Raw genomic sequence first — 17,879 nt, forward strand, 5'->3', positions numbered from 1 at the left:
GCCAGTCAAGTCAGGCATGCTGTTTCACATTCAAGGCTTCCCAGCTGAAATGGCTTTTGTTTTCAGTCTTGGGTAGAAGGTGCTTTCAGGTGCTTGGCAAGAGCTGACTCTCGTCTGTTGAGATAGAAAACAGAAGAGAGCAAAGGACATTCTGACTACATATAAGGAAGAAAAAAATCCCCAGTAAAAAAAAATTAAAATTACCTAGTTCAACAGTCCTACAGAAGACAAGAATGTTGAGGAGTCGCTGTCCTTGTTGGTGTTCAAAACTCACCTTGACAAGCTTCACAAAGAACTCTTCTCCCTTACTGGTTGTTCGACTAAGAAACCAGGATTCTTGAAAATAGTGGTGGTGATTGTATTTATCTCTTCAACTGGGATCTCAAACATAACTTTTGGTAATCTCGGTACCACAGTGATGGTGCCAAAGTAAGCAGTCATGATAGCTTTGGTGAATAATGTAAGGAGGCAACACAGAAACTTCTGTCTCCCATATCCTGGAGCTTTGTATTACAGTACAAGTAATATGTGACTGGTCTTTTCTGACTGCTTGGGATCTTCACAGTTTTATAGGGTTGAATCATTAAAAGACATTTTGATCCTCCAAAGCTGTCACTTCTCAGATGCTTTAAAATTTTCAGGATATCCAAGGAGATGAAGATAATTAGATCACTAGCTGAGGAAATGTATGCCTGAAAATGGGTTAAATCCTTTATGGAAAGGTTTGCATAAGAGGATTTACAGCTGGCACATGAGTGGCAAGTTCATGTACTTGGAAGAGAGAGAGGATGAGAAGGGGTATTTAAGGAAGTTTATTGAAGGATCCTGTGCACAGATGTATTGCTTTGCAGTTGGATTTGGAGGAGAGTGGGGAATAGTGGATTCCGTAGCAAAGAGAAGTAATCTTGCTGGAAGCAGTTTTGGAAGAAGTAACTAGCTGAGAAGGCCATGGAAAGGTGCTTGTGTGGACAAGAGAAGAGGGTGATTTAAAAGTTGGGATGGTTTGAGGTTTCTGTTTACGTAGTTTGGTGTAGGGTAGAAGTGGTAGGAGAACTGAAGAATGAAAGATGAGCGTCTTTGGGTGTAGTCAGATTCTGTACACATCAAGTGCTAAGGGGAAGGGCAGGGCAGTGGTTAGCAATTTAGGGCCTTGGTACTCTTTAATTCACAGAGGCTAGTGCTTCCCTCCTACTCTCCCTTAAATGCTTCCATAATGTTCTCTCTATCCTTCATTGTGGAGTAAGCATTTTTCATGGAGGTGTGGAAGAGTCAGAATAAAAATAATTAAAAAAAAAAAAACAAAAAACAAACAAACAAAAAAAAATTACCTTTTTTATCTGCTAAATCACAACAGGCTTTTTGACTTAGCCACAGTTTATTTCCGGAAAAATGACTGCCAGTCTAATCCAGACAAAGGCTGTATGATTCCTCTTGAAGAGCACTGTAACTTTGGTGGGATACAGGGTCAACCAGGATAAGGGAAACAGATGTTGTAAGAGAGATACGCAGGTGAGGAGAGCAGCAGAAGAACAATTGGTTTCCTTGGAGCCAGAAATTGTTTTGTGTCTGGTTTCATGTACAAGGGGTTTTTTAGATGTATCTGTTTTGTGGTAATTTCAATACTTTGGCCTGAAATCCAGCAGCCAAAGTTTATTTGGGTTCTGTTTTCTGCTTCGGGTCTCAGAAGTTATGTGAGGTGAGAAAATCTGAATTGCGAGCTGTTTTCAAGCCTTCTCCAGATAAATGAAGTCCCATTGACTGAGATTAAAGTATTCTTCAGTTTGTTTGACCTCTGTTTCTGCATTTGTTTGCCTTCATTATGAATGCTTAAGTCCCCATCTCTTAGGATTTTACTGGTCTAATAAAAAAACATTAGATATTATAATAATATAGATTGACTGGCAGTAAAAATGATGAGTATTTATGTCTCCATGTAGAAGTGTCTTGCAGGCTTGATTTTGGTGTACCCACTCTTAGTTTTGGTGGCTCAGGCAGCAGTCTTCACTCCTGTTCCAGGAGAACTCTGCTCTGTGCTTGGATAGTTCTTTCGGTAAAGAAGAACTTTCTGATCTTTCACCCTGAAATTTTCTCCTTTTTGCAGTTGCATTCAGTGGTGTTTTATTCTGTGACATGTTCTGTTGTATACATGCTTCATAAACTAATAAGCAGTACCTGCATTATACCCATCCTCATATTTAATAAGCAGTACCTGCATTATACCCATCCTCATATTTAATCTTCATTTTTCCTGTTACACTTAACGGACTTTATTTTTCTCTTTCCTCGGAAGTCATGAATCAAAGTTTTTGCCTCTTGCTGAGATCCCTTCAGCTTCCTTACATTTTAGTGATGCCCAGAGTGCCTTTGGTTCAACTGTCTTGGGTGCTCCAGGTTACTACTGGGGGCAGCAGAAGAGAGAACTGTTCCATCCTGTCCAGAATTTCTCTCCAGCAAAGCAAATCTAATTGCACTCCACTGCCTTTTCTCATACTCCCCAGGCTGCTTTTTCCTCTGCTATGCCCAACTTGCTCAAATCCCCTATTGCAAGGTTTTCAGATAATCGCACTGAGGCTGCCCCTTTTAATTACAACTCTTCCCTCCCCTCTTTCAGCCAAGTTATTGAGCCATTTCTGTATATTGCCTGAGACATTTTTCTTTCTCCTTAGCTACGCTTCACTGTCTCACTGAAGACATTGGAGCATTTTCAATGCTCTGCTCAAAGAGCACCTGAAGAAACAAAACATACTGGCTTTTTGCATGCAACCTACATATTACTGTGATATTTCTCTGGTGGGCTGAGAATTGGACAGATGGAGCTAGAATTACCTTGCTTAGCAAAATTGTTATGCTGTATTGATCTAATGCAATGCTGGATTAGGCTACATGCTGCTCCCTTACTGTAAGATAAGCTTTTATGTCAGGTTCTTAATGGTGGTGGTAGAGTTTTGTTTGGATTTTTTCCCACTTAAGATAATAAAGTTGGACTTGTGTGCTTTTTCTGGCTGTAATGCAGGCTCCCTATTTGACCTTAAATATCACAACGTTTGCTTCCTCACGTACGACGTATCAGTGGGAAAAATACTGTCCAACTTAGTAGTGTTGTGCAGTCATATGCTTAAAGGGACAAATGCCTGCATCTGAAACACAGTTGCAAGTGTGTCAGCTGTGCAGATTTGTGTTGGCAAAAACACTTCTGTCATGGCTACTGCCCTGCAGAGTCCTTAAAAGGCAAAGTGTAAATTACAAGAGACTGAATTTGAAAAGCATGCAGAGGAAATGGAATGGACACCTTCCAAGAAGCATTGCCAAGATGCAGAAGGGGTCAGGACTTAAGTAATAGTACAGCCTATACTCTGGTTAACATTGATTTGGGAACCACACTGTCACTGATGCCATGAAAGTCTCAAAATCTGTGTGTACTGGCAGTGCACAAAACACCTATGACTGACTGAAGTCTTGAGGAGTGGGTACATGGTACATACTGGGTCAGTGCTACTCCTTTTCACGCATATCTTGGACGTATGAATGATGGAATGGGTGTATAAAAACTGTCAGTTTTGTGTTAGAGTGACCTGATTTCTGTTTCTACCTTCTGGTTTTTTTTTAAACAGTACTTCTCTGTGAAGACCTCTGTGCTTTAATTTGGGAAGATATTAAAACACTCCAAGAAATCTCAGACCATTTCAAGGGAGTGGTGTGTGCTTGTTGAAGATGGTGGTATTTACAGAGAATCTTCATGGATTCTAATGCTGGCAGCAGTGCAAGAAGAGTGTCGGGAATGGGTTGGCTCTGGATGGTCTTCTTCTTTCATCTAGTCACCTCATTAGAAGGTAAGAACAGATGTTTTGCAACAACTTTAAAGAGTTTTCTGTAGAGGTTAAAAAAAAAAAAGAAAAGTGTGCTCTCCAGTATGCTTGTATCTTGGTCCAGATGAGCATGGAGCACATGTCTTTTTGTTTGATGATTGATCACCTTCTCTTGGGATTTAAAAAGTTATTAGCATTGTTTCTGGTGGGGGAGGCAAACCCTCTTATATGAAGGATCATTAGTGAACATTACTACTAACTATCTCAGAAGTGACCATCTCCAAGAATAGATTTTTTTCTCCAGGGATAAGCTCCTTGTTTATCCTTTCTGTGTTTTTGATTCTTGTGTTCCTGTTCTTGCACCACATTTGCTTTTGTGAAATGATCTCTGGACGTTTACACTGTTTGAGAAGACAGCATACAATGGGATGAAATCAAGAGTTTATGTCTCACCTTTGAAAAACTTGCCTCAAATAATAGATATGGAGAGAATGTTTTGCATTAACAAGAAGAGGCAGTTCACATTCAGGCAGCAGAGAGAGGAGGGAGAAAGCACCGAAGGCAGGGTAGGGAAAGGTAGGCAGGGGAAAAGAAGTGCCAAGAAAACGGTAGAAGAAAGAATAGATGATAGAAGGGAGGGCGATGAGAGCAGGAGATAAGATGAGAGCTGTGGAAGAGAGTTGGAGAAGGGCAGAGGTACTGTAAACACTTCCCTTGTTTGTTCCAAGAATATCCTTGCAGCTACATGTGCTCAGTGAACTGTACTGCTTTATGATGAATGTTCATCTCTTGCATTTCTGAAAGCCACTGAAAGAGGAGAGAAGAGAGAGATGGCATCAAAGGAAACAGGGAAAGACCTAGAAGAAAGGAAAGGAAAATAGTGTGAGATCTAATAAAAAGGAGAAAGCTTGTTAAAGCATCCCTTCTCTTAACAGGAGGGGAATGAAGTGTGTGTGGGAAGTTCAGAAACTAAATAATTGATGTAAGATTATATAACATTCTTAAATCTCTGAAATTCTGTGAATTACTGATTTTAAAATTGTATTACAAATTACTATATAATGCCTTGTGTAAATGGTAGAGAAACTGAGATAAAAAGGGGGGAAAAATGTAAATTCTCTCTGCAAATATGAAGTAACTGAGTGATGCCTTTACAAATGAACATTTTTTTTAATTCAGTGCTCACTCCTGAAAGTTTGTAGAGATAAAAGAGTTTAGAAAGTACTGTGTGATACAGCTTCACAGATCACATAGTTGACCTTCCTGGATTAAAATAGGACAGTAAAGTTATGCCTATGGAGAGGGAACAGTAAGGTGTCCATGAGCCAAACTTCAGCTCTCAATTCAGGGTCAGAGGAGTCAGCATCTTCATTGTGACTGTACAGCATGGTCCTAAGTTTGCACTCCAAGCTGATTTGCATCTCAGAGGTAGTATTTTTGTTGTGGTCAAAAGTCAAAGAAAAATTATAAGGTAAGGGAGGAAAATCTGATGATAACTATGTAGAAAGTTTTGCTTTAGTGCAGAGTTGTCCATAAGGAGGAAAAAAGGCCCATGGCTTGTTTGTTGACTCATTATTATATACAGAAGAAACTTGAAATTCAGGTTTCAGATTTGAGTTGAAAAATATAGGGAATATCCAGTGTGGTCTTTAGTTTTTGTGGAGCTTCTTTAAGGTTTTAGATGGTGTTTAAAATACCTTTCACTTCTGACTACAGAGAATTGACTGAGTGGGAAAATCAATCAATCAATCAATTCTTCCTATTGTTCCTCAGGCATTTGGGTTAGATTTAAAGTCTGAATGTAAGTCGCATTTTGTCTCAAACTAAATGTTGTTCAAACTTTGTTTGAACGCTTCTACATTATTTGAATTTTTTTAAACCTTAATGTTAATCACTAGAAAAAGAGGGAGAAGTTGTAGAGAAGGGAAAGAAAATAGTCAAAATATTCAGACCATCTTTATACATGTTATGAAGAGAGCAAATATAGTTAAGCAGAATGCCTTTCAGATAGAAAGAAGGCAACGTGCTTTTACAGGACCTAATTGGACTTTAAACTCCCTCATGACTCAGAAGCAAGGAAGTTCTTGTAAGCAATTGAAATTATTTTGTTGGTATTGGTTTTAATGCATAAAAAGACATTTGGCTGAATTTATTCAATAGAGCTGTAGTATTTGGACCCACTGATTTCACTAGGAATGAGCACGTCTGTGCAAAGTTTTTCGGACATGATTTTTACACCAAAAAATAGCTGAATGGAAATGAGGGAAGACTGCTTTGCAAACAGAAAACATTTGTACATTTGTTATTTTAGCTTTGTAAAAGGAAATGCAATTGCACTGAAGTTTTCATTAAGATCACATTTCTCAAAGTTTATGGCTCTTTATGACAAGAGTTTTTGAGGGTTTACTTTTGAGAGCATTATTTTTGAGCTACATGCTGGATGAAGTAATGGATTTTTCCTTTTTCTCAAAGCTACATAAAAATACAGTAATTTTATTTCTTTGAAAATCTATACATGTATGTAATTACAGTTTATCACTGAATATTTAAGTTAACATTTTAGGTTAACCTCTCTGTAAAAGTTTGTGAAGCATAGAATTTAAGAATGCTTGATGGGCTGCAGTCAAGACAGGTGAGAGCAAGTGATAACTTGTTAATGAAATAGCTCTTGCTAGGGCACTGAGATCAATTTTATGAGGAATATTGGTTTTGCTTTGATGGAGTTCTAAGTGTCTACAGCTGTAAACACAAGCAGAGTTCATTTTGCAGAACTCATTAAGTATGTTCCAAAGGAATGATGTGTTCTGTATGTAAGTGACTGCATTTATTTTACAACAAGCTTTCAAGCCTGTAGAATAGCTGGACAATCTTTCTAAGTACCTTCCAGAAATTCAAGATATAGAGAGAATAATTCTTCTGCTTTGGTAAAACAATTTTTGCATTAGGAGTGTCTCTTTGGCAAAAGGGAACATGGAAAAAAATGGTAGTGAGGTCATATATTCTTATTTCATTTTTTCTGTATTTTTTCTACTAACTGGTTGTTGTTTTGGGCTGTTCAAAAACATGTATTGATTGCTCAAATTGGCTTGCCTTTGAAGTGGAGGAAAATGTACCTTCCTCAGAGGGAAGCTTCAGAGTGAAAAATACCACTGTCTTTTGGTTTATTATATACAGTTTAGTATATACAAAGAAGGGTTTAAATCAGTGTCATTTTACTTCAGGGAAAAAAAAAAAAAGTGAAATTAACTTTTTAGCTTGATTGTTTGTGATTCACATGAGGTATTAAATCCTGCATTTCAAAAACTTTGCCACATGCTTGGAACGCCCAGGGCAGAGGAATATCCTGTTGTAGACATGCAGAACGTGAATGAGACTGGGCTGGATGTGTAGCCTATTTTCAAAGGGGGAATAGACAGGGGTTTATCCTTTTGGTCAGTCTCAGCAGCTCCATTTGATTTGTTTTCTTCCCCAATAGATTCCTTTGTAGCTCCTGTGCTAGGGCCATCCCTGTTCCCAGGTTTGTACCATGCCCTGTGTTCAATCCATTCCCAAACTGCTGCATGGAGGCCAGTAGGACAGGAGAGACTACTCATGCTGCAACTAACACTGTTTATATTCAAAGCTAATTAAAGCTTCATAGAAAAGGAAATGGCTTTCTTGTAATATAGGGTCTCTGGGACTTTCAGTGTATGCTTTGGTAAAACTTTGGAAGACATAAGCTCACTTTTTAAAGTCCATGAAAAAAAGCAAGCAAGAAAACATAGATAACCATCAAAAGTCACACTGCGCTGTCATCAAAAGTATCTGGTTTGGTGGCAGTGGCAGTTGGACCCAAGTTCTAGACTTAATAGCTGGTGTTTGGATAATTAATTTCTTGAGCTGTAGAAGAGTAGATACTATATTGTATCACTAGGAAGGTTGTAGATAGTAATTTAACTTGATTTCATATGCAAAGTTGGAACTTTTTTTATTTTAATTTCTTGATGTCTGCATTTTCTGACATCAGTAGTAGTGCAACATGCTAATCCCGGCAGTTTCCTTAGAGCTTTAACAAAAGAAAGGGGCTGGGAAAGAGGAAAATACACAATCATTCATAAAGCTTAAAAACTGTGTTACCTTGCAAAAAGCTGTGTATTTCCATATCCTACACCATTTGGCTGTCATTCCTCTCTTTCACAGATGGTACATAACTCCTGGTTAGAGTGTGAGAATTCCTCCTTGCAGATGACAACTTTGATGTTCTGATAGTGTCAGCATTTTGCTGTGACATAGCAAGCAGTTAAATTACATTATACTTCATGGAACTTACTAAACACATATGCCATTGATTCCAAATAGCTTTTCTAAAATTAATTGCATTTGAGAATAGTATTGCCAAAGTAATACAGGATCATTCATTGCAGAATTGACAGTACAGCTTTATACAAGAAAAAATTCAAACTCATTTGTCTCATATAGATTAATTTTGTACATATTCTCTTATATTAGGAGGCATATTCTATAACTCTGAACCCTGTTTTTTCATGTTAAGTCATAGCTAAACTTTAAGACATTTTCTTTTAAAAAATATCAGCAACCTTTGTGTTGGATAGTTATGAACAAGTGGGATTTTGGCTATTTTTGTTTGGTTATTTACTTGTTTCATCAACTCATTTTTGAAAAACAGAATACTTTATATAGTTGCATATGTCATTAGCTATTGATATATTATTTACTTCACCACAATTGCTGTTTAGTTTTTGGAAGGAGTTCTAGTGTATTTAAGGCTTCCCAAAGGTTTCACTGTATTTTGTCTTCCAGATGATAGACCTCATGCATAAATGTATTTGTTTATATGGGTGATTAAAGGTTCCTGATAAAAGGGTCCTCTCCCCATACTCAAAGGAGCACAGAGGAACAGTGAAAGGCAGGGGAACCTGAATAACCTAACAGGGAAATAAATGCCCTGACACAGCTTCTCCCAGAGCTATCACAGGAGTGTGATCAGTCCATGGGATAGGAATGGAGCCCATTAAGTTAAATCAATGGAAGTGCTCTCTGGAATGCCTTTCAGATTGAAGGAGATTGTTGCCAACAGGGGCATGGGATTCATTATGGGATGTAGGAAAGATAATTGGCAAAATTTACTGCGGGTTGTTTAGGGGAGTAACCGTAGGTGTGGAAAGGGAGGAATAAGTGTGAGAAAGTAGAGAGATAAGGGTCACATACACCAACTGCAGGTCAGTATGACTGTCAGGCATTTGATCACCACAGTCTATCCTATCTTCTTATTAAATTCCATTTTTCACCAGTTATCTGGATGAGGGAGCTTTGGGGTGTGTGTGTGTGTGTGTATGCACATTTATATATCAGCACTGGAGTTGAACCACAGGTCATAGTGGCCCATGAGTCAGCACTACCAGCAGCTGGAGATCACAGAATGGATGAAAAATCAAGTGCTAGAAACTCAAGGTGGACCACAGGTCATAGGATCTGTGCATCTGTGATGCAAGCAGCTGGAGTGACCGAGCTTGTATTAGTGAGTCTGTGATCTCTATATCAAGCCTGACTAGCTTGATGGTGGAGTTCGTGGGTTGAGAAGGCAGGGAAAGAGCAGAGTCTGGCGGAGGAAGGAGAAACCAGTTTGAATATTTGTGTCTCTGTGAGCGAGACAAATGGAGGGGTTTATCTAGTGAGGGAAGGTCAACTATCAGGTGGTCCAGGTCAGTTATTCTGGTTGCCATAAATTCTGGGAGTTCTTAGGGAGTGCTCTCTATGTGTTGTGTATTTCAGTGCACCTGGAGACAAGATGATCCCAGGGCCAACTCCTGGGTAGGCTGAGTGTCAAAGACAGCTTCATGGAGAGATCCATAGAATAGCAGCCCAGGAGGGCAAGCACCCAGGGCTAGCTGCTGGGTAGGCTGCACCCTTAAAGCCAGTTAGTGGAGGATCCATAGCATGCCTCTGTGTGAAGGGATGAGTGAGGCTGGCTGACTACTCACACCAGGAGTGGGGCTGCAAGCTTCAGGTGCCAGCAGGTGGAGAGACCACAGATCCAGAGGTCAGGAGGGTAAATCTTTGAGGACGGTTATTGCAGAGATCCTCATTGTATATAAATGCATATATACTTCCCACTAACAGACCTTAATCCTGACCGAGCAGAAAGGGGAGCAGGATGAGGCTGTTGGTGGTGCTGTTTCTGTTTGCATGGCTGCTGAGTGCTTCTGTCTGTGTTGATCTTTGTGGCTGGCCATTCATAGATATGCAGTGCCTGCATGTGTTTGTGTGTGCCTGTTGGGAATACCCACTTAACCCTGCTATTGGTTGTACCTGGGGCCACAGAGCTGCAGCAGCCTGGCTTGTGTGAAGTTACTGGATTTGACAACTCCTAACACTATTTTTGCACAAGCCCAGGGAATGCTTTCTTTTCCCAGCCTTCTTAGAGAGCATTCACACTCTTCCCACTTGTTCAAGGCATGATCATAGAAGGCAGAATAAGCTCAGAAATGTTTCAGTTCAAGTCTGTTAAGCAAGCAAGTTTTACTGCTTGGGGCATTCAGCTCCCTAGCAAAGCAAACTCTCTGAATGTTACCTATTACCATAGTGCCCTTTGCCTCCTACCAGCATACATTTGGATATATTCAGAATTCAACTGGTCAAGGTTTGGAGCAACCTACTGTAATTTAGCCTGGCCTTGAGCAGGGTGTTGATCAAGATGACCTCTGTACCTCCCTTCCAGCTTGTTTCATTCTGTGATTCTACAGTTTTAGTACCAGATTCTCATTGCACAGGTAAAGGGATTCTTTTACTCTCTTCTCAGGATCGTCCCTCTTGTCTGTGGCTGTAGTTTGCAAGGCTTTGGTTGTATAATTCCCTCTTGCACCACTGCACTGTTAAGACACTGAGGGCAAATGTTCTTCAATCCAGAAAGCTCTTAGGCCATCTCTGCCTCCATGAAGGTTGTCTGAGGGTCAGTTGTCCTTGGGTGAATTGTCATACTCTTGCATCAGGGGATCATTTTGTCTGTAACACAAGCGCTTAATAGTCTTGCTTGGAAGTACAGGCAGACCAAAATCTGAAATCATTAATGTAATGTGCCTATTCTGAATAGCCTGATCTGTAATAGCAGCTTCCAGCCTTTGCCCAGTTTTTCTGGATGTTGACATTATAGCATAATGTAGCCCAAGAGATTGGTTTGTGATGTAAATATAGAATAGTACTAGCTGAAGTATTTGGGATTTTTATTTCACCCTTTCTGGCCTGCAAGAACTCTAAAATGAGAGCTTAGATTTTACAGAGTGTAATGAACCCATCTTGACTCTTCTATAAAAAGTTATGTTTTTTTCTTTTTAGTTTAGGGAAGAGAAATACAGGAGAATCTCTTATCAGTTATTTTTATCTTCCTTGAACTAAAATAACACTTGTAATATGAAATTGGAATATCATTCTTCAAAACTGAGATTAAAGCAGGAGTGAAAGAAAAATTGTAGAATTGTTGTAATTTCACTTGTTTGAAAGCTTCTAGATTGCTCAGATATCTTGCCTATTCCTAATTTTTAATGCAGAGTAGAATATTGCTCCAATGATACCCTGAGATACCTCAGTGTTGCCTCTAGCGTCATCATGGGTTAGACTGAACCTGAGTCTAACCTGATCTTGCAAGATGCTTCCTTTTGAGTAATGTTGAAAGGGTGTAAGCCATTTTTCTTCCAGCGTGGTAAATTTGGCTGAACAGATCATTTCTACCTGCACTGAAGAGCAGCAGAATACTGGTCTGGCCCAGCACAGTGAGGATGTGGAATGCTACATCAGTCATCAGTGCTAATAAAGTGTCAGAGTGAAAGGCTTAGACCTGTACACAAGTAGTAATTCATACTGTTCAATTATGAGCACAGCTCTGGGTTTGTTTGGCCCATGCCAAATAATCTTACCACAAACAGTGCCTACACTTAGGTCAGAGGTTAGGATGGACTGAGGACCATTCCTAGGAGGCAGTTTGGATGCAGCCATACACTTCTGTGGGATTGAAGTTTCTAGCCATGGGAACATGAACCATTCTGTGCCTGTTGTCCTCAGAGCTAGAGAGCAGTTTAACAGCTTGTTAGATTTATGAGTGTGCATGCAGCTAGTATGACTGGGGATGTGATTCAAGGCATACAGCCAGTAGGAGAGGGAGGAAGAAGAAAAATAGTGAAGGACTTTTGCCTGTAGGTTGCAAAATGAGATTTATGCACTTGTGTACTTTTCTTATTTTTCTAATGATTTTTGACTTAAAGTATTCACTGTGAAAGGGACCCTTCTGTCTGCTTCAGGCTGCCTATTTCTGTTTGCTTGTAAAATACTCATGTGCTGGGTAAATACTACCTTGCTCACTGGTGAGAAGTTGTCTGGAGAATATGCTTGACATACTGAGTAAGTCTTCTCTATTTTCTTTCTTCTCCATTCCTTTCTCACTTTCTATATGTCTTTCCATGCCCTGATTAACTTTTCTCTATTTTACTTTCTCCTAAAGTTTCCATGGGGTAGAAGCATTATACTTTAGTAAACAGGAGACTCAATTCTGATTAGGAAAAAAGTTCTTTTTATGTTGAAAAATGGCCTTGTATATTATTTCAGCATATCAAGGCAGTTTCTGGGATCCCAGTGGCAAAGTAATGACATGACACAGTGCAATCCCTGTGCCAGACTGTGCAATTGAGAAGGTAATGGGCATGGGGTAATGCCAAGTTCCTCTGCTGCCAGGACAGGCTAGGGAAGACTGTGCCTCAGGGAGACATAGGCCTTTTGCAGATGTTCTGCTGCTCAGAGGGGCTGTCTGAGCTGAGCTGTCTGTGAGAACTCAGCAGCTCAGCATTTCCTGAGGTCTGTTACATAATTTTAGTGGTGTTGTACTTTAGATGTAACCATAGTTCTTTCCAGTTTTGGCAAGCCAGCCCAGGTATTTTGCACTGCTTTTGAATCAAGGAGCTGCATCCTCAGTGGGGGTCTAAAAATTATAAAACATCCTGTAGGAATATAGAGAATATAGTTCAGGGGCATCAGTGAAGGCTGAGGTCTGTATAAACTTGCTCACTTGATCATGTCTGCTTTAGGATGAGCCTAGTCTTTCCTTTCCAGTGATTAATGTGGAGTGAATCCCCAGGAGTATTGGTAGGGCTAGTGACATAAGCAATCCATAAACTGGAAATGAAGAACATTGAGGATCTCTCTCCTGCATAAAACATGGAACAATCGTTTTAATAAATCTTTACAAGGTTTAATAGTGGATCATGAATTTTATTTGCAAGTAAGCTGGTTGTTGCTGTTAGGTTTTGAGTTGGTTTTTATTAATCTGTTTTTTTGAGTTGTTTTTTTTTTTAAGCAATAAGATAGAAATATGAAAATCAAAATACGCAAATAAAGCTTCCCAGAATTTAGGAAAAGCCAGTTGTTTTATACAGTGTATATCAACACATGTATATACCTAATCAAATGAGTAATTTTCTTACTCTGTGTCCTAAATACACAGAGTGAAGAGCACATGCTTGCATACCACGGTGGTCTCAGACCCTGACATTCTCTTTTGGAGAAAGTTTTTAGTTTTAGAATGCTTATAGTTTGAACTGTCAAAATCTCTTCTGTGTTTCTTTCTGCCCAAGCAGAGAATAACGTGCCCAAGAGCAGTCAAGGCTAGTATCCGTCTCCAGTGGTAGATTTAGTAAAAATGGAAATGCAGACTAGCTGTGGGAATAAACTAGGCCTGTGAAGTTCTGCATGTACCCTACTCTTGAGCAGTGTAACCCAAGAGATTATTTAATACTGGGATTCCTACACAGGCTTGCAGTGTAATGCCCAGCTCCAGAACAAAGTGAATCCATTACAAGATCGGCTGGGTCATAGTCTTAAACTCTCAAGGAAATTTGGTTCCAGAACTGGGAACAAACATGTCTTGGCCTCATGTCCACACTTACATGTGCAAATAAAATGGGCAGCCATAGTTCTCAGGAGTCTTGCATGCATTCATGTAATTCATCATGTGTCCCACCCTTTCCTTTCCAAAAAGAGAGTGGCCTCATCTGTAGTGCTCATTATGATAACTCTGCTCCATGCTGTCAGTGTGCTTATACTTTGCCTGGGAAAGTCTGGTGAGAATATTGCCAAGCAACTTGAGAATCAGGAGTTAGCCTGATTATGTGCCCAGTGCCTCTGCCCTTGTCTTGGCCTTTCTTAATTTATTAGTATGGACATAACCTGTCATATTTGATCTCAAAACATGAACGTTTATTTTTCGTGTATGGAAGCCCTCTACAAGACAGTCTTGTAAGGAACAGATAAAATTTTAGTCTGACTTGGAATACCACAAAATATTTTCCTTATTTAATTTCTTTAAATACAAACAGAAATACTTCTGGATACAACTCAAGAGACCTCAGAGATTGGCTGGACTGCACACCCTACTGATGGGGTAAGCATTTCCTCTTCTTGACTGTACCTCTTCTGGGAAGACATGCATGCATGTGATGAAGAAAGGGAAACTGGAAGCACTGAGACTTGGTTTATAGATTTTGTACATGTCATATGAACATTTGAACACAGGGTGTTGTGCAAAGCCAGATTATTAAGAGAGAAGGATGCTGAGTGGGATGCTAATGCCACCTCCTTACCCCCATGCAAATACAGAATAGAATAGAATAAATAGAATATTTCAGTTGGAAGGTATCTACAACAATCACCTAGTCCAGCTGCCTAACCACATAAGGGCTGACCAAAAGTCAAAGCACGTTATAAAGGGCAGTGTCAGATGTCTCCTTTGCGCTGACAGGCTTGGGGTATTGACCACCTCTCTAGGAAGCCTGTTCCATTGTCTGACCACCCTCAAGGTAAAGAAGTGTTTCATGATGTCAGTTCTGAGCTTCTAATGAGGCAGATTTGAATAATTCCCATGCATCCTGTCATGGATCTGAGGGAGAAAGGATCAGCACCTCTGTCTCTCTTTTCCCTCCTCAGGGAGATGCAAAGAGCAAGGGGGTCACCCCTCAGCCTCTCCTTTCTCCAAACTGGACAAGCCCAGAGCCCTCAGCCACTCCTCCCAGGACACATCTTCCAGCCCTTCCACCAGCTTTGTTTCCCTCCTCTGCACACATCCAAAGACTTTCCCACCCCTCTGGCGTGGTGGTGCCCAGCCCTGCTCCCGGCACTCCGGGTGAGGCGGCAGCAGCGCTGAGCACAGCGGATGATCCCGCTCTGCTCTGCCCGGCTGTGCTGCCGTGTTTGATCCCCCCAGGACACGGTTTGTGCCCTCTGGGCTGCCCGGGCACACCCTGCTGACTCTCACTGAGCTGCTGCCGCCAGCACCCCCAGGGCCCTCCCTGCAGGGCACTCCCCAGACACTCCTGTCTCGGTTTGTACTTGTGCTTGCAGTTACTCCATCCCAGGTGCAGGATCTGGCACTTGGTAAGTTTTGTGCCATGAATGATTGTCCATGGTGTACAAACATTTCAGTTGTGCTCCTGAGCCCTCCGTGCTCCCAGGAGCAGCATATATGATCCCAACTAGCACTGCCATCCTAAGTCTATGCTGTGGCAATCCTTGGTTTTCCTTCAGGTGTCCTGCTGATATGCCCTTCCTCCATCAATTAGAGATTAAATCCCTCAATCGGTCCCCTCCAGTTTAAGAGCAAAGATACATTTCTTCCATCAGAGCAGTGGATCCTGTCATGTCCCAGCATGATACCAGTCATACACAGGGCCTTGTACCTATTCTGTAAAGCTTGTTGAGAGGGTAAGGAGGGTTTTGTCTTAACCTTTGTAAGCTAACCTCTGTCTTAACCTTTGTAGCTCCTTTGTAGTCTAAGCTTTGTACAGGAACCTGCTTCCACCCCTCCTTACCCCTCCCTTGTGCCTTCCTCCGGGCACAAATCAGATCTGGACCTGCCCCTGTAGTGGCCATGCTGAGTAGTTTATGTGCCACTAGGAGATGTCAGAACACAGCTCCCACTGTGGTAAAGATGGGTAAAGGGACTTCTGTTTCAATGTGTTTTCCAGAGAACAGTGCCATGTTGCTCTGTCTCATTTGTTTGTGTCCTTTGTTTTCTCTCTGGAGATAAGAGATGGAAGATAGAAAGGAAGAAAGTGTGACACTCGCATTTTAAGATTCTCGATGTCGTGTGACCAAGTTTGCATGATTTATGTTTTCTGTCACAACAGTTCTTACTTCACAGTTTTGACTGCTCTTCTTTACAGGGTCATACTCTATCTAGAATGCCCTGCTGCAAATGGCATCAACAAGTTCAAATCTTGTCATAGACACAGCAAGGGGAAGGGGAAGAAAAAGACCTGTACTGTATTTTTGGTGCAGTTGAATGCTGAATCCGTTTATTTTTTTTTACTGTTTCTTTTTTTCTCCTCTATATCCATTGTAGTGGGATGAGGTAAGTGTCCTGGATGACAAGAAGCGCCTGATCCGAACCTTTCAAGTGTGCAACGTGGCTGAACCAGGTCAGAATAACTGGCTACGCACCCACTTCATAGAGCGGCGCGGAGCCCACCGCGTCCACGTGCGCCTCCGCTTCTCCGTGAGGGACTGTGCCAGCATGCGCACCGTGGCCTCCTCCTGCAAGGAGACTTTCACACTCTACTACCACCAGTCAGAGGCTGACATAGCCTCTCAGGATGTGCCAGAGTGGCATGAGGGCCCCTGGACCAAAGTGGATACTATTGCAGCTGATGAAAGCTTTTCCCAGGTGGACAGCACTGGGAAGGTGGTCAAGATGAATGTTAAAGTACGTAGCTTTGGGCCACTCACCAAGCACGGCTTCTACCTGGCCTTCCAGGATTCGGGAGCCTGCATGTCCTTGGTGGCAGTCCAAGTCTTTTTCTACAAGTGCCCAGCTGTGGTGAAAGGATTTGCTTCCTTTCCTGAAACGTTTGCTGGCGGGGAGAGGACCTCACTGGTGGAGTCCCCGGGGACGTGTGTACCCAACGCTGAGGAGACGAGCACGACGGGGTCCTCCAGTGTTCGGCTGCACTGCAATGGAGAAGGGGAGTGGATGGTGGCCATTGGAAGATGTACCTGCAAGGCTGGCTACCAGCCTGTGGATGATGAACGAGCCTGCCAAGGTGAGAGAACTTTTTTCCTCTCCCCCTTAGGCAGCCATTCCTTCATTGATTCTCTGTGTCAGCAATGTTTGAACCTAGCCAAAATTTCACAGAGCTGGGCGAGTAAATCATTTCTCACAGAGATTGCCTTGTAGCAGCCCGTTCTCACACATTTAGCTCCTCAGAATGGAGCTGGAGTGACCAGTTGTCATGGTTTAGGAATGGTGTTCTCTAGTTTGGTATTGCCACTAAAATCAAGCTGCCACTCGCTTCTCTCTAACTGGAAGCACAAAAGGCAAAGATCATTGGTTAAGATAAGAACAGTTTACTGGAAACAGCAATGAGATAATAAAATGAACACTAACCCCAATGATAATAACAACAAAATGTGTAGGACAGATGATTTACATGGGGAGTGACAATAAACAAATACCGATCCGATTGGCTCTTTCCAATATGTTTTCTCCCAACAGAAAGGAATGCCCTTTTTCTTGGAGTGTGAGTGCCTTTCCCCCACCCCTGTCAATGATAAGAGGTGGTGTAGAGTAACATCTGGTCCTGGTTACACCCCCACAGCCACACCCACTCCCAGCTAGTGCAAAAAATTGTCCTTGTCCTGACTGAAAACAGGACACCGCTGCTTGCTGCTATGAATGTGGTTGGAAACTCTACTCAGGCCTTAGTTACAGCTGCCACCAGAGACAGCCTCTCAGGGTACTTATACAGAACTAGCAGAAGCTGTCACTAGCCAGATCTACCATGATTTTACTTCTTTACCAAGAGGCAACAGCATTAGAAGAAAGATGCCACATGGAGGAGAGCTGAGCCCAGAGATAATACACTCTCTGTCCTAGTTATTTCTGGCCCTTTTGCTAGTGTATAGTAATAAAATAAAAAAGGGGAAATATCAGCAGCCTGGTCATGGGACATAGAAAATGTGGCTCTGTGAGCCTGTACTGACTAGAAAAAGCAATCATAGTGGTATCATCATTACCCATAATGTACTCTCTTCCCCAGT

General features: G+C 41.4%; 1 protein-coding gene across 2 annotated transcripts in view; it reads left to right on the plus strand.

The window, feature by feature from the left end:
- Positions 1-17,879, plus strand: part of LOC310923578 (ephrin type-B receptor 5) — a 67,115-nt gene that overhangs the window by 15,059 nt on the left and 34,177 nt on the right. For both annotated transcript variants that reach the window (XM_083884645.1, XM_083884644.1), the window contains exons 2-4: positions 3,612-3,830; positions 14,165-14,229; positions 16,186-16,882. In XM_083884645.1, coding sequence (XP_083740771.1) covers positions 3,737-3,830; positions 14,165-14,229; positions 16,186-16,882 — 856 coding nt within the window. In that variant the 5' untranslated portion in view covers positions 3,612-3,736. The remainder of the gene's footprint in view (positions 1-3,611; positions 3,831-14,164; positions 14,230-16,185; positions 16,883-17,879) is intronic.

The sequence above is a fragment of the Zosterops lateralis genome, assembly GCF_965231275.1.
Source record: "Zosterops lateralis genome assembly, chromosome: 2".
NCBI classification, from domain to species: domain Eukaryota; kingdom Metazoa; phylum Chordata; class Aves; order Passeriformes; family Zosteropidae; genus Zosterops; species Zosterops lateralis.